The following is a 14958-nucleotide window of genomic DNA, read 5'->3' as shown; positions in this document are numbered from 1 at the left end:
TTAAGACAATTTTTTTTAGAACGTTTGAGCTTGTTATATCTTGCACAAAGCTGGCTCAATTTTAATATGTTAATGTACGCCTTACGGTGTAACATTTGTCTTGTACCTGTAGATAAAACGACTTTGTTGTTTTCAGAGAGTGAAGTCGTCCCTTCATTTTCACGATGGCGTAACACCAATTGATTACGTTCTGGCATATGAAGAAGACATTAAGTCACACGATGAAACAAAGAAGAACAAATACAGAGAAACATTTGAACACAACCTTCAAGATGTGGGGTTACAATTGGAAAGAGAGCCGAAGGAGGTAAAGAATTTCACAGATTGCACAATGTTATTCATAAAGTATTTTTGGTCTTTATTATAGCCTATAAGTGGAAGGTTCTAGTGGTATGTATATTAGGTTATGAAAGATATGTCAAACTGCAATTGTTTCAATGCCACAGACTTTATTTTAAAACGGTACTTCGGCTACCGGAGAACTGGTATAGCCGACAATACGTTTTAAATTTCATCATTTTCAAATTACTGTACTTCGACGTTTCGTGAAATTTGTCAAGATAGGTTTCTAAGTTTTGCATTTTTTCCAGAACTCTCAAAACAACAAGACTTGCTTCATTAAAGTTCACGTTCCTTGGGAAGTTGCTCTCAAATACGCTGAGAGAATGAAAATGAAAATGCCACTAAAAGAAGTGAAAGAAGACAAAAATGAGCCTAGCAAAGCGTCGATTTTTTCCCACGAATGCTGTTTGGCATCCAAGAATTGTTTTCACCGTTCCGTCCATCCATTCAAATTGCATAATAAATCTATCGAAGAACAGGTAGAATTTAAAAAGGTGTCTTGTTTTGAGTATGTGGAAACATCATCAAGCTTGGTTGGTACTGAGGGTGCCAGGGTACGAGGATTTATTGGCATGATTTAATGCTTCAATAACTTTATGTTGAACACCGTTTATCCTGTTTTAAAGTTTATACATGAATGGTTGCGCCCAAAAATATATAGCCTACCATACAGCCTGTTTCACCTATACGGATCATCAGAAGTTCTTATTCAAATAGATACATAGGTGAAACAGGCTGTTAAGGATTCAGATAGTAATAACTATATTTGATTTAATTCGCTCTGCTTTGCTTTTTTGCTTAGCATTGAGCACTTTTTGTAGTATTAATAGTTTTCATTGTTTTAGCTTACCATACACATATTTTCAAAACGTTTTGTAACACAAGTTTATTGTTTATTTCAATTTTGTTTTCAGTTTGGAGAATCTGACTACTACACGGCTGAATTTTCACGAGACAAAAAAGAATATTTTGATATTAAAGATCAAAACACCTTTTTCAGCAGCGCTGATCGATCAAGAATTGTGAGCTATTTGACAGCTAAATAAATGCTTTGTAAAAATTTTTTATTTAACATTTTAAATCGAATTTTTAGTTAATTTTTTGCTTTAGTTTATAAGATAGTGAATACTTTCTATCTCTCAACACGCATGCACTTCATACACGCCTTCTCGCCCTAGGCTCACCGCATCTTGAGTGAGACGAAGTACGGAAAAAAGGTGGACGTTGGGATTGGGAAACTTATTCTAAACGATGTGTATTGCGCCGCTTATCCTTTGCACGAGGTAACCTTTCCAATGAAAATTGTTCCGTCTTTTAAAACTTGTCCCATGCTGCACTCGGTTTTGATGGTGTCAGTGATGGTCATTTACATCATTTTGGACATGTTGTATTATTTCCTAGACCATGATGAAATAAACAAAACGCTTACTGTTGTACAGCGTATCGTGTTGACCTCACAGTGTACTTCAAGATAGCAAATCAGTCGCTTTTTACATTGGTTCAACGTTTGCAGACGTTCAATAGCGACTGATTTGCCATCTGGCTGGCACTAACTTCCGTATCCGTGTAACTTAACTGTGTATCAGCAATGTTTTTGTCAATCAGCGTTTTTTCTATATGCCAGGGGTCACCAAACTACGGCCCGCGGGCCGGAACCCGGCCCGCCACGTGCTGCGAAAATAACAGCTGCACTACACAACTGTTAAGGAAAAAAGTTACCAAACGTTTTGTAAAGTACTGACGTTGCTGTTGAGCTACACGCAACCTGCTAATGATTTTTCCATATTGTTTCTTCTTATGTTTCTTTTATCATTAGGCCACCACAAAATGGGGACAGCCTAGGCCAAATTTGGAAAGATGTAATGTTTTTTCAAGAGTACGATGCCCTGCAGTCAGGCGCGGATTTATGGGGGGGGCCCAGGGGGCCCGGGCCCCCCCCCGAAATTTTGTGAAAAATTGTATGTTTCCGCATCAAATGGTTTGATATGCTTCTAAACAGCTGATATTAGTCCCTCGGCATCACAATTGATGAAAATGGTTGATTTAATGTCTATTTTCTAGCATATCGTATATGTCGTAGTATCATTGTTCATATCTGTTTAGCTTTTTCTTTCTTTTTAATTGATTTTTAAATTTTCTGACCCCCCCCCGAAAAAAACTCTTAGATTCGCGCCTGCCTGCAGTGTATCACAGTAGGGGATAACTTTTCCAGCAACCTTTCGATTTTCATCACAACTGTGCTATTCCACCGCTGACTTTGTTATTTATTGTGCTCATTTCAAGTCAATGGAGATTCTAAATAGTTGTATATCTTTTCGCAATTTGCATCCGGCCCGCAGCTGTTAATCTCGCAGTAATCCGGCCCTCAGAGAAAAAAGTTTGGTGACCCCTGCTATATGCCATGAAAACTATTCTTTGAGAATTGGTCTTGTGATATTCTGCCGTCTCACCTAATCACGTTTCCTTTTTTCACATCGCTTTAACGTGTGAAGATGCTGAAACATCGGAAAGTTTGTCTTTCTATTGAAGGCATATTGTACAAGTCGTGCATGTTATGTTAGTGCGTATATGAATGACAGTATTGCACAACATTACTCACCATCTTTGCTCATCAATATGTTGTTGGTTTTAGAATAGAATTAACGTGACAAATATACCGCTGTCACTGATCGAGGATCACCTTTCCTTTTCGATTGCAGAAGCTTTGAAACGACGTTGTTTCTCGGCTAAGAATGAAAAATAGTAAATATTGATTTTTCATTGAATGATCCTCGCTTTAAAGAAAATTTTTGACCTAGGTATTGCATCATTGCATTTGATTTTTTTTACTTTTATCATAAATAACATCACATTTTTAGGGCCCTCATACAAGCAGTGATCCTAACTTCACCAAACACGACAACATGCGGCGAATGCTTTACTGGGAATGGGCAAGATGGGGGCGCTGGTACAAGTTCCAACCTTTAGATTTAATCAGGTACGGCCCAATTGACGATCGCACACTCTCAGCCTGTTTACAGGCACGCGTCGAGGGCAACCTACATTTAAAGGCACTCCTAATGTGTGCATTGGTTACAATCTGCAATCCATATGCTACTGTATATATTTTATACCTTCCTTATGCATACCTAGACAGCCACTTCAACTGGTTCAGATCTTTACCAGATCGTGTACGGATTTGACCAGATCTCTACCAGATCTGGACCAGGTAAAGTGGCGGTCTGGGTACTGGGTAGTGTCAATGCTCGTTGAAGCCGTGTACATTTAGCCCTATAGTAATAGCGGAAAGAAATACTATACCAGCTAACAAATAAGTATTTATTTCATGTAACGTGAAGTTGTTCATCCATGTAAAAAATGTAAAGAAAACATTTTGCTAGCTAGTATACTGCACACATGGAAAAACTACTTCCAGTGTAGGCCTATATGACATAACTTTGAAGGGTTGAGTTTTCGAAGAAGCTTTCTCAAATTGAGAATGCTTTACGCCGAGAGAAAAGTCACAATCGCGTTTTATCACTGCGCCAATCGCAAAACAACTGCATCAAAACAAAATCTAACGACACAAAAGTAGTAGATATCACATAGCAGAACAAATGCTTGACAGTGTTAGGTTTATCCGAACTATTCGAAAAAGTGCGAGTCTTTTCAATCAAAACATGCAAATGTTAAAATTGACAAAAATTAGCATCTTTGCGATCGTGTAGTGGTTATTTACAGTTTTGCTAAACAAATTTTTGTGACACTGAGTGATGTTTCCTGCAAAACCTTATTACAATTTTCAGGATAGTTACGTTCTATTATGTCAATCGAACAGTGATTATAGTTACATGCTGATGATATGCAGGGCATATTTGGGTGACAGAAACACTTTGTATTTCGCCTTTCTTCAATTCTACGTGGTAATGCTTCTGCTGCCCTCAATGGTTGGAATAGTGGTTTTGATGTGGGGTTGCATCACTGTGTTTCATAACCCCATGAGGTATCACTTTGTTGTTGTAAAAGCATGTTTGTCTTGCACATTCTGAAGTGGCAAGGTATTCACTCCTGTACCATTTGTTGTTGTTACCTGCACATGGACATCTCCATCGCTTCTCAGTCCTGCTTAGAAAAGATAGGCTAAAGCAGAAATTGTTGTGCATGGCTCACCGCGGCAACACGATGTTTAGTTTGTAAAATTTAAAAAATCTTACTGTTTGCAAATGATAAAATTTATGGTCCTATCATAATCGACGTACCAAGTTAAACATGTGTGTTTTTGACGTTAAACCATATTTATTTTAAATCAATCCTTTAATGTCTGCCGCGGTTGTTTGAAACTGATATAGAAAAGCACAACACTTTGATGTGGTGGAGATCTATATTTTATACATTTGGCACGGTTTTACCAGTTGTAGCCCATTGTTTTTCAAAGTGTAGGAAAAAAAATTGCATGACCGTTTTGTAAATGATTTTGCTTTTGCTTTCAACATTGAAATCAAGAAGATTTCAAGAAATCTCTGTCTAAAAAAAATTGAGTCTTTTTTAAATGGATATATAGGTCTATAGGACTATAGCAAGCAAATTTGATTCTTTTTACATTGATTCAAAGTCTGTAGACGTTGAATCATGAACAAGAATGGATTCGACCAGCTGGATAGCTTGTTGTTTTTTTGCGTGCTCACTGAATGTATTGTTGTTTGCATGATCTTGCTGATGTTGACGTCACTACTGCACTGTTGCGCCACCTACCAGACACTACTTCGGTGACAAAGTCGCCATCTACTTTGCCTGGCTAGGTTTCTACACAGTGATGTTGCTCATACCGACTGCTGTTGGTCTGCTTTGCTTCATATACAGCATTGCTAGCTTGTGGACCTACCCACCCGTGTAAGTAGACATAACGTCATAATCAACTCCCAGTTTGTTAATTTTGCAAGAAGGTGAACTATGAGTAGGTTTCGATAATGCTTTTCATGGATTTGTGTACGGATGATTTGACTACTTTTGGCATCAGTTATCACTTTTACTTACTGTTTTAAAAACATTACAAAAGTTAAAGTAAGGCGCATTGCATGCTTTAAATGTCATCACTCTTCATCAGTTTTTAAGTCTTGTTTCTTTTCTCATAATTCAATTTATGTGATGGCAAATGTAAATAGCTTTGAAGTACATTGCGTAGTATTCATTCAAGGCTCCTCAAGCTTCGATGTTTCATGTTTGCATTTTTTGCATTGAGCATGTGGAAAGTGTTTCTAGGTTTAGCTTGAATGTCACAGCTGAGACTCAAAATGTTTTTAGTATGGTTTACACTTTACAATATCACTTTAAATATGTAAACCTTTTCAACTGCATCACCTTTTATTGAATTGTGTAGAAAACAATAATTTGTATACTCTTGACTAATCTCTACTGGTAATCGTAATTGTTCATGTGAAACATTGCCAGAGGTTCAATCATTTAAAGGATTTTATGTGTGAAGCATTCTACTTCATCACTGAAACCTCACCTGTGTTTAATCTGACAGCCTGTTAGAAATGCGCACACAAGAATAAAATGTTTTTCAGCCAAGAAGTTTGCGAAGAAACTTATCCAACTTACGCAGGCAATATTACAATGTGTCCTTTGTGCGATAAAACTTGCACATACTGGAAGCTCAAATCATCATGCACTGCTGCACAGGTGATTATATTCTTTAAGTGTTATGATAAAATGACATTGAATTTCTTTCTTTTGTAACACGGTTTTAACTCCTGCAATTGCAGTTTTGTTTTCATATCGTGAATTAGATGTTCAATTTAAAAACAGCTAATCACTACAAAATTGACCTATTGTAAGTTCGACACAAAGGTCTGACGCCACAAACTTTTTATTGCAGATTACTTACATTTTTGACAACTCGTCTACCATCTTCTTTGCAGTGTTCATGTCACTATGGGGTAAGTTCTATTATTACATGTCTCTGTCTTTATGTCTATAATTAGCAGTCAGCAAAAGCATAGCTGCCCAAGGTAGAAAATACAATTCGTTAATACAACGAACATCACAAGAAGGAACATTCAGTTAATTTTTTTTTACAATTTTTAAGTTGACAACACCGGCTTCTAACCGAAGCTTTAAATATCTGAAAGAATGTCCGAGAAGCTATTTTCTGTCTTTGTCGGTCGTTCAGCCATGTAGTGCAGTTGATATTTCTTGTAACATCCAGTGGACGTTTTCCGTTCGTAAATCAACGTCAAATCTGCAAACGCTTTTTTTTGCGCAGCAACGATGTTTCTCGAGTTTTGGAAGCGAACGCAGTTTAGGCTTGCTTACGAGTGGGACTTGGTGGACTACGATGAAGAGCGTGACTTGGTTCGGCCTGAGTACGAGGTCCTTGTAGAACGGTCGAGGTTGAATCCAGTCACCGGCCAAATGGAACCTTACCTTCACCCGAAAGACCGGTACACCAGAGCGGCATTTTCGCTGGTCACAGTCTTATTTTGGGTAAGATATCACACCATTCTGTTTTCTTAAAAGCAGTAGATTTGTGTAATGAAATGTGAAAGAGGCTTTCTCATTCCCAAGATAAAAATTTCTGCAATCAGTCAATCGAAACACGTTGTTTAAGGTAGCTTTAGTTTTCTTCATTTCAACTTAATGCTCTTTTGAAAAAACCCTTGCAAGCTGGGAAAAAATCTTATTTTGTATTGATGTATTGTGAACGTTCAATCAATGCAAAAAAGATGGACTTTGCTAACTGGGTTCCATATTTGTGTTCCAGGTTGCAGTTGTTGTTGTGGCTGTGTTTGCTGTCATTATCTACCGCCTTGCGATCAATGCAGTGTTTGCCGCCTCTGTTGATTTCTCGTCACTTGGAGCGATCGGGAGCATTGCTACACCGTCTATGCTCACAACGATTACTGCGTCTGTAATATCTTTAGTGCTCATCATGGCATTGAACAAGGTGAGCGTTAAAACTTGCCTTCCTTTTTACTTAATTTTTTATATATTTTTTTCTGCCCATGGGATCTACTAATGCATTGCATCTTATGCAACAACGTTAAAAATAAAATTACTCTTGCTTCCAAGTGGTTGCGATTGCTTGCACAACATTCACACTTTACAGTAACACGACTGAATATCCTCAAGTTTTGCTATTTTCATGTAATTTAAACTCATGCAGCAAAACATTTTTACCGTTTAAAATATCACTATAGATAGAGTTTCACTTTTAGCAGCATGATTGTAGCTTACTTACTTCACAACGTAGATAGTAACGACCTGTTTTAACCTGATGCTGCGAGTTCAATTCGCTATTACCATAGCGAACTCCTAGCTCAGGCTAAAACAGGTTGTTAATATCTACATTGTCAAGTAAAATATCAGTGTTGATCACCATAAGAACATGATGAAAAGTTGAATAAGTTGCAATACTGTCTAATCAAAATAATCTAATGATTTTGTTGTTTTATAAAGGTCTATGAAAAGGTGGCCATTTGGTTGACTAACTTAGGTAAGAGAATAGCAATCATTAAATTGTATGTTTGTACAAGAGCGATCGATTGTTGGAATCTTTTCGGACAGAGAAAACGTCCTCGAAAACTCCTGCAAAATTTGTTTTTTCATATTGATTCGACTCGCGCTTAACTTTGCCCTGGTAGATTCGCATACCTGCAAAATTTTAACAAGCGAAAATATCGCTCTGCCAATCTCGATAACCAGGCCTGAGTCAGTGGTCGATCACTTGAAGTGATGCAATCTGGGAATTGTTCCATTCACCTGATGTGGCTAAATGCAGAGCTATTCTTGAACTGCTTTGCTCGAGCACAGATCCCGAGTCTTGAACCAGCGTCGCTCGATCTGTCTTGTTTATTTACTGAGTCAGATGTTCATGCACTGAGCTATCCAGATTGATTGTTGTCTGACGCTATGTGTCACTTTTTGTTGTGGTTTCAACGTTCACAAACTTATTAAATCACAGACGTTTGACAATCAACGTATATGATAACAAACTGGCAATTAAAACAAGTAAATTTGAGAGAAAGAATGAGTTCAACTCCCAAATTTTAGTTCCAAATTCTCAATTTCCTCCTCAGTTCATTTATAATAATAGTTTATATCTGATCGTGTCATCATTTACGACCATCCCGTTTACTAACTAACACCAGGCTAACACAGCGAAATTCGACCCACTTCATGCAATTATTGCAACGTGCTTGTTCTGCTGTAGCTTATATTTAATAAAAAACTTGTTGGATCTACAGAACTTCCCCGCACGCAGATCGAGTTCGATAACAGCTTCACTTTCAAGATGTTTTCTTTTGAATTTGTTAATTTTTATTCCTATCTTTTCTACATTGCTTTCTTCAAAACCTCTTTTGCCGGTCACCCCGCAGACTACAGCTATTTATTTGGCCAGTGGAGATGGGAAGCGGTAAAATACTTTCATTACCTAATGAGCTTATTTTTTTTTCAAGCTAAAAATATTTTTAATATTTGTGAGTAAGCTAAACTGTGTAGACTTGAGGTATGACATGGGTTTATGATATAAATGCGTTCTTATTGAACAAATTGATCTAGTTTAAGAAAAACTCAATACTCGTGATGTGCAAGGCACCAATGGCTTTAAATCATTCAAAATTGCATGATATTAAACAGTAAACATCGTTAAAAAAAAAAAGTTTTGTGATGGTATTTGATGGACTTTTCATTGATACACCTTCACTACATATTTCACTGGCAAATTACGACACTTGAATACACCTAGAAGAGCTATTGAAACTGCAACTATGAGTTTGCTGCAGCCATAATTTACATTTCAAGGCAAAAACGAGAGTCTCATTTTTCAATCTAAATTTTTTTTTTATAACTTAAATAATTTCTTTTCATACACACTCAATAAGTCCATATAAATCCAAGTCTGAGTCCTTATAGAACGAATGTAAGTCATGTTGAATATTGTTGGTGCGCCGCAGTGTAAGTGCAGGTTTTTGTTGTTTTTTGTTTACACATTTTGTAATTAAGAAGTATAACCTTTAAGCACGAAAATCTTTTTCTCGCAGTGCGACGCCGGGGGTTGCATGTACGAACTGTCACTTCAGCTTATTATAATTATGTTGGGAAAACAGCTTTGGAATAACTTTTTGGAGCTCGTTTTGCCATGGGTGATCAATAAATACAGGTTGGAATATGTGCAGACACACCTTGTATCTTCTAAGATGACTTGCGCGGTATAAATTCGTCAATTTTACAACTTACTACAACCAAAAATCAATCAATGCTGGTTGTATCAGGAGCTCAGAAAGACTAACGTAGGCTATATGTAGCTAAATACTAACATACTGATTTGAATGGATCTACTATTCACATTTTAAAGTAAGGGTTGTTTATAAAATAAAACAAATCGAGTTTTCAATGTATACACTTATACAGTCATGTACCATGGCCACCTGGAGATGCGGCCTGATTTGTCACATTTTGCAGATTTTGATTACAGCTACTGCTAGTGCTTGACTGAGATTTTTTGAGATGTTTTTACTTTTTGCGGTTTCCTAAGGACATAAAACTTTTTTGTTGCCTTGGAGAAGCAATAGAAAATGAGAAAAAGTAAGTTGAAAAACGCTGAATATGAAATAAGTTGAAAAACGCTGAAAAACCTGTTATTGAAAAATTAACAGTCTGACTAAAATCTTCGAATTAAAATTTTCTTTGTTTTTCAACATGTGAGGATGTTAAAACCTATTGTGTCATCTGGGGAAAACAGTAAAGAAACCATAAAAATCTAATTTTTATAAAAATTTATTTAAACTTTCGCCCAAAGTTAGAAAAACCTGGAAATTTCTGCAAAATGTGACAAATCAGGCCGTATCTTTAGGTGGCCATGCATGTACCAATAGAAACATTTTAATGATTGAGCTAAATTTTCCAAAGTCTCCAAGATATTAGTGATAAAATTGATGATGATGTACAGGCAGTGGAAATCAAGGAAGGCGACAGAGCAGACGCCAGAGAACGAATACACTAGATGGGAGAAGGATTTCGATCTCATTTCTACCGAAGGAAGAGATTTGTTCCACGAGTATCTGGAAATGGGTGAGTTATATTTGAACTTTTTTCCTCTCTTTTTCAGCCAGCAAATCATTTGATCACTGGATTGTTTGTAGTGCGACATAGGAGCGATAAAAATAGCACACTCTCGTTCTCAATCGTTTATCATACTGTTAAAAATGACCATTCTACATCCCTCGCAGTACATCCACTGTGTTGTTTGTATGTTTCGTTTATTGAAGTTTACGACCAAAGTTTCTTTTCAAGTTATTGATGTCCCTTTCTCCCCCTCCCCCGCCAGTGGTACCGAACACAATGCAGTTATCTCATTAATGACATTAAAGATATAGCTAGCCAGACGGACAGACCTTTTTGATTATTTTGTTTATTTCTGAGACAATATTTCCCAGGCATTTTTGTTTGCTTTCTTTCAGAAGCAGGTTATTTCAATGTACTTTAAGCACAGCATTGGTGACTCGTTTCAAGATGGTTAGCATTGTGAAAAGTTGTATAAAAAAGATTATCACATAATGTAAATTCACTTGAAGCTGTATTAAGGCTGATAAAGTCAAAAATTACATTTTCTGTGCGCTTGTTGTTTGCGATTGTTGCCAAACCTTTAGAGCTAGTCGACTTCACTGCTTGACCATGCAACGCTAGCCTATGCTGCTATGCATCTATGACCGAAACTAATGTAATAGCGATGATCTAAAATCTAGGATTATTGTACCTTTTTCATGTAATTCATACCTTACCACAAGTGTTAATGTTGAGTGAAGGAATTAAAGTAGCCTACTTGCTGGTTTTTCAGTAATCCAGTTCGGGTTTGTGACGTTGTTCGTAGCTGCTTTCCCATTGGCTCCTGTGCTTGCCCTCATCAACAACGTAGTTGAGATCAGACTAGACGCCAACAAGTTCATTTGCGAGCACAGGTAATTATTCTCTTTCATTTTTCGATTATTTTTTGTGTGCTGGCTATAGTAGCCTACTACACGGTTTTGGTTTTTGTTCATTGTACTTTTTATTTCTTAGACCTTCATCGCATTCACGTTTTAAATTATACTAGTTTTGCTACCTGTTTCTTTTATTTATGTACGGTATTATATTTTAACATTGTTTCTATCACATTCCGACAATGAAAATTAAAATTGAACTGAAGTGCGGCATAATAGATACCAAAACGCACAATCACTTTAGTGGTTCTTTATTGGTTCAACTAATACGCATCGGCCCACGAACTAAACTAACCCTACCTACATTGTATTTGTTGAGATTTATGAGATTGCATGATTTGATTGATTGCTTGAATGTTTATCCTCGGACTGGGAAAGCTTCTTGCAGAGCTTAATCCTGGCAGTTTTGCATACTTGTAGAGGCTTCGGATCACTGACGCAGGCCCGGTCACCGAGATTGACAGAGTGAAGCTTCCGATTGTTGAAGTCTTATTGCCGGGGAACTATTCCATCCATTAGATGCCGCTAAATGGAGAGCAGTCCTTAACGTGCGTTGCTCAAGCGCACACCCCGAGAGTCGAACCAGCGCCGCTTGATCTTGAAGTTTCTTCGTTCCAGAAGTGACGCGCTAACCAATTGAGCTATCGGGCGGACGAAGTTATAATGAAAATTGCAGTGAAAGTACCATTTCTGCTTATTTATTCACTATTTTACAAATTACTTTGAGACTCAAGTCTATTTTTATGCTTTGTTTCATCGTGCAATAATTTGTTGCAAATTTTTTAACAATCACTTCCTTTTCAGACGCCCTCTCGCTCACAAATGTTCAGACATAGGAGCCTGGTATTTTCTTTTGGATTTTATTGGAACTCTGGCTGTGGTTACTAATGTAAGTCAGAGATATAGGAGCTCTAGATATCATTTTTATCATCCTCAGTCAGGCCCGGATTTAGGGGGGCAGAGGGTGCAGTTACTCCGGACTGAACAAAGACGGTTATTTTTCTTAAATGTATTAACAAAAGAAAAATGATCGAATCGCAATTTCTGCAACAAAATACACAACGTAAGATTGTTAAACTCAACACTAGAACTAGAACAAAAGAAGCTGTTGTTCGCTGGCCTGCCAGAATGAAATGATACGAATAAAACAGAGTACTGCCTCGCGGAGTACACGTGACAAAAGGAGTGCAAAAGTAATCAAGGAAGCATGCTAACTGCAGGCATTTGTGCATCCCCCCCAGCTCGTAAGGCGAAACTGTAGACTTACGAGTTCGAACCCTTGATTACCCATTGACCAGAGGATGCGTCTAAATCCAATGCCGGCCGTCGAGACCGCGTAGAACGGCGCAAAACAGGCGATTTTTCAATATGAGAGACTCCACTTGTGGGTTCGGTTGGTTCCACTGAATCGAAAGGTAGCGGCTGCTTTGGAGGTTCAGGTGAGTGCTGTGGCTCACAAAGCTTCGGGCTTGAGGCTGGTGTGGGGCAGGAGAGTGCAGGCGGACTGTGATCTGCATCGAGAGGCAACATCGGTGATTCTCCAATTTCTGGGCTAGGGCCTACCTCGAGATGCGGAGGGTGGGGAGGGCAGTAGTCCGTTTCAGGAGGCTGGGCAAAAGAAGATGATGGGAGGCTCTGTGGGTGAGCATTGATGTTTGGTTGAGGAGGGATGGGATCGGCACATGCTTTAGTATATGGAATTACTCGCAAGAAACGTCGATTCCGTTTTGTGATTCTGCCCGACCCGTCAACTTTCACTACATATTTGTCATGCGGCAACGTTTCGACAACCATTCCCACTTTGTCCCATTTTCGAGGATAGTTACCGTTTTGGTTTTGGATAAATACGCGGTTTCCACATTGTAAAGTACGTAAAAGACGAGTATGCTGAGACAGCGCCTTATCGGTTCGACCAGCTCGCAGGCGAAGGGCGTCTTCCTTTGCCTTCCATGTATCCCGCCATGTACGACGAATGTGACGATTGGAGAACTTGATTAGGCGGTTTACAAAACCGAATGCGTCGCGCAGAGGGTGACCGAACACGATCTCTGCTGGAGAGATATCACAGTCAGGATCAGGTGTGTTACGCAACTGTAACAATGCACGTAAGAAGGAATCGTTGTTCAGGTCTCCGTTTGGACTCACATTAGTCATGAGCAAGCGTTTGACAGTTTTGACAGCCACCTCAGCTCGACCATTAGATTGAGGGAAGTAAGATGACGATATGCGGTGCTGCACACCCCAATTTTTAAGAAAGAGTTCAGTAACGGCAGCAGTAAATTCGGGACCCCCATCTGTAGATATTTCCTCAGGAACACCAAACGTGGCAAAGTACGAGCGCAAAAGTTGAGTCAAAGCAGCTGCTCCTGCGGCACTCGATCCTGATGGCGTGGCAAATACATCCGACCACCCCGAGAATCTGTCCCCAATGACCAAAAAGTGACGGCCCCCATAGTCAAAATAATCTGCAAAAATTTTCTCAAATGGTGTAGCTGGGGGATCACATGGCGTCGGGGGAGGAGCTGCTTGAGATGGAGCATTACGATTACATGATGTACACGAATCACGAATAGCATGGATATCATTAGTCATACCGGGCCAAAATACTATAGCACGTGCCCGGCGTTCCATGGCAGACACACCTTGATGACCAGCATGCAACGTTGAGAGTACTCTAGGCCTAAGCGATGGTGGTACAACAATACGATCATGATATAGAATAACGTCGTCTTCAACAAAGAACCCGTCACGATAGGGGAGATATGGGCGAATGTCGCCGGTGTTGGGAAAGGTGAATCCCGTTTCAATAGCTACCATTAACTTGCTAAGGTTTGGATCGGCGGCTGTTTCCCGAACGATTTCAGACCATTGCAAGCAAAAGGTATGGGCGGCATCTGCCTGTATGGTAGTAACCAGCGCCATTTCTGCTACATTATTTTCTGCACACGACGCTACAGCACTGAGATCGCATGATACTGGATGACGTGAGGCAGCATCGGCTGCGCAGTTGATTGTGCCGGGTAAGTGTGCGATATCAAAGCGCCACATTAGTGTACGCTGTTTTAAACGAAACAGGCGAGTGTTAGTGATTTCGTCCAACGTACGGTCTCCGAATATTTTTACCAATGGCTTATGATCCGTTACAATAACCAAATTATCACAGCCGCGTAAAATACTTTGTCTGTTCTAGGCCCCACGCAACTGCTAGGGCTTCGCCTTCTATGGGGGCATAACGTCGTTCGGCCGATGAGAGGAATCGGGATCCTGCAAGAGTCACTTTCCAACCTGATGAGCAGCAGTCCGGTATAGTGGAAGCACATACGCAATGTTTTTGGAGAAGGAAATATCCGATGCCTTTATTAGACCAGTCAGGGCGCAAACATGTTCGACGGCAGGGGTCAAAGATTTCTACCCCATGGCGAATAGCGTCAACAATTGCCGATTTGGAGGCGGCAAATGCGGAATCCAGCTCCTGTGACCATTCGAACTTATGCTTTGGGCTAAGGAACGGCTTGAACGGTGCCATTAGGTCACGCAGTTGAGCATAGTTTCCTACTTGGTTGATTAATCCGAACCAGCTGCGTATGTCTGTGATATTATTCGGGACTGGAAATTCTTGGATGGCGAGCAAGTATTTAGGGAGGGGCTCGACCAT

At 39.2% G+C, this 14958-nt stretch overlaps 1 protein-coding gene across 4 annotated transcripts in view; it reads left to right on the top strand.

The window, feature by feature from the left end:
- The window catches only part of LOC145775163 (anoctamin-5-like), a 30031-nt gene that overhangs the window by 8883 nt on the left and 6190 nt on the right, over positions 1-14958 (top strand). For all 4 annotated transcript variants that reach the window (XM_082586394.1, XM_082586395.1, XM_082586397.1 and 1 more), the window contains 16 exons: positions 137-307; positions 591-821; positions 1257-1364; positions 1521-1625; positions 3201-3319; positions 5077-5211; positions 5889-6003; positions 6200-6260; positions 6587-6807; positions 7085-7267; positions 7780-7816; positions 8568-8737; positions 9366-9484; positions 10274-10395; positions 11162-11282; positions 12108-12192. In XM_082586394.1, coding sequence (XP_082442520.1) covers positions 137-307; positions 591-821; positions 1257-1364; positions 1521-1625; positions 3201-3319; positions 5077-5211; positions 5889-6003; positions 6200-6260; positions 6587-6807; positions 7085-7267; positions 7780-7816; positions 8568-8737; positions 9366-9484; positions 10274-10395; positions 11162-11282; positions 12108-12192 — 2103 coding nt within the window. The remainder of the gene's footprint in view (positions 1-136; positions 308-590; positions 822-1256; positions 1365-1520; positions 1626-3200; positions 3320-5076; positions 5212-5888; positions 6004-6199; positions 6261-6586; positions 6808-7084; positions 7268-7779; positions 7817-8567; positions 8738-9365; positions 9485-10273; positions 10396-11161; positions 11283-12107; positions 12193-14958) is intronic.

Source organism: Aplidium turbinatum, chromosome 8, assembly GCF_918807975.1.
Source record: "Aplidium turbinatum chromosome 8, kaAplTurb1.1, whole genome shotgun sequence".
Taxonomy (NCBI): domain Eukaryota; kingdom Metazoa; phylum Chordata; class Ascidiacea; order Aplousobranchia; family Polyclinidae; genus Aplidium; species Aplidium turbinatum.
This window is presented reverse-complemented; position numbering and strand designations above follow the sequence as displayed.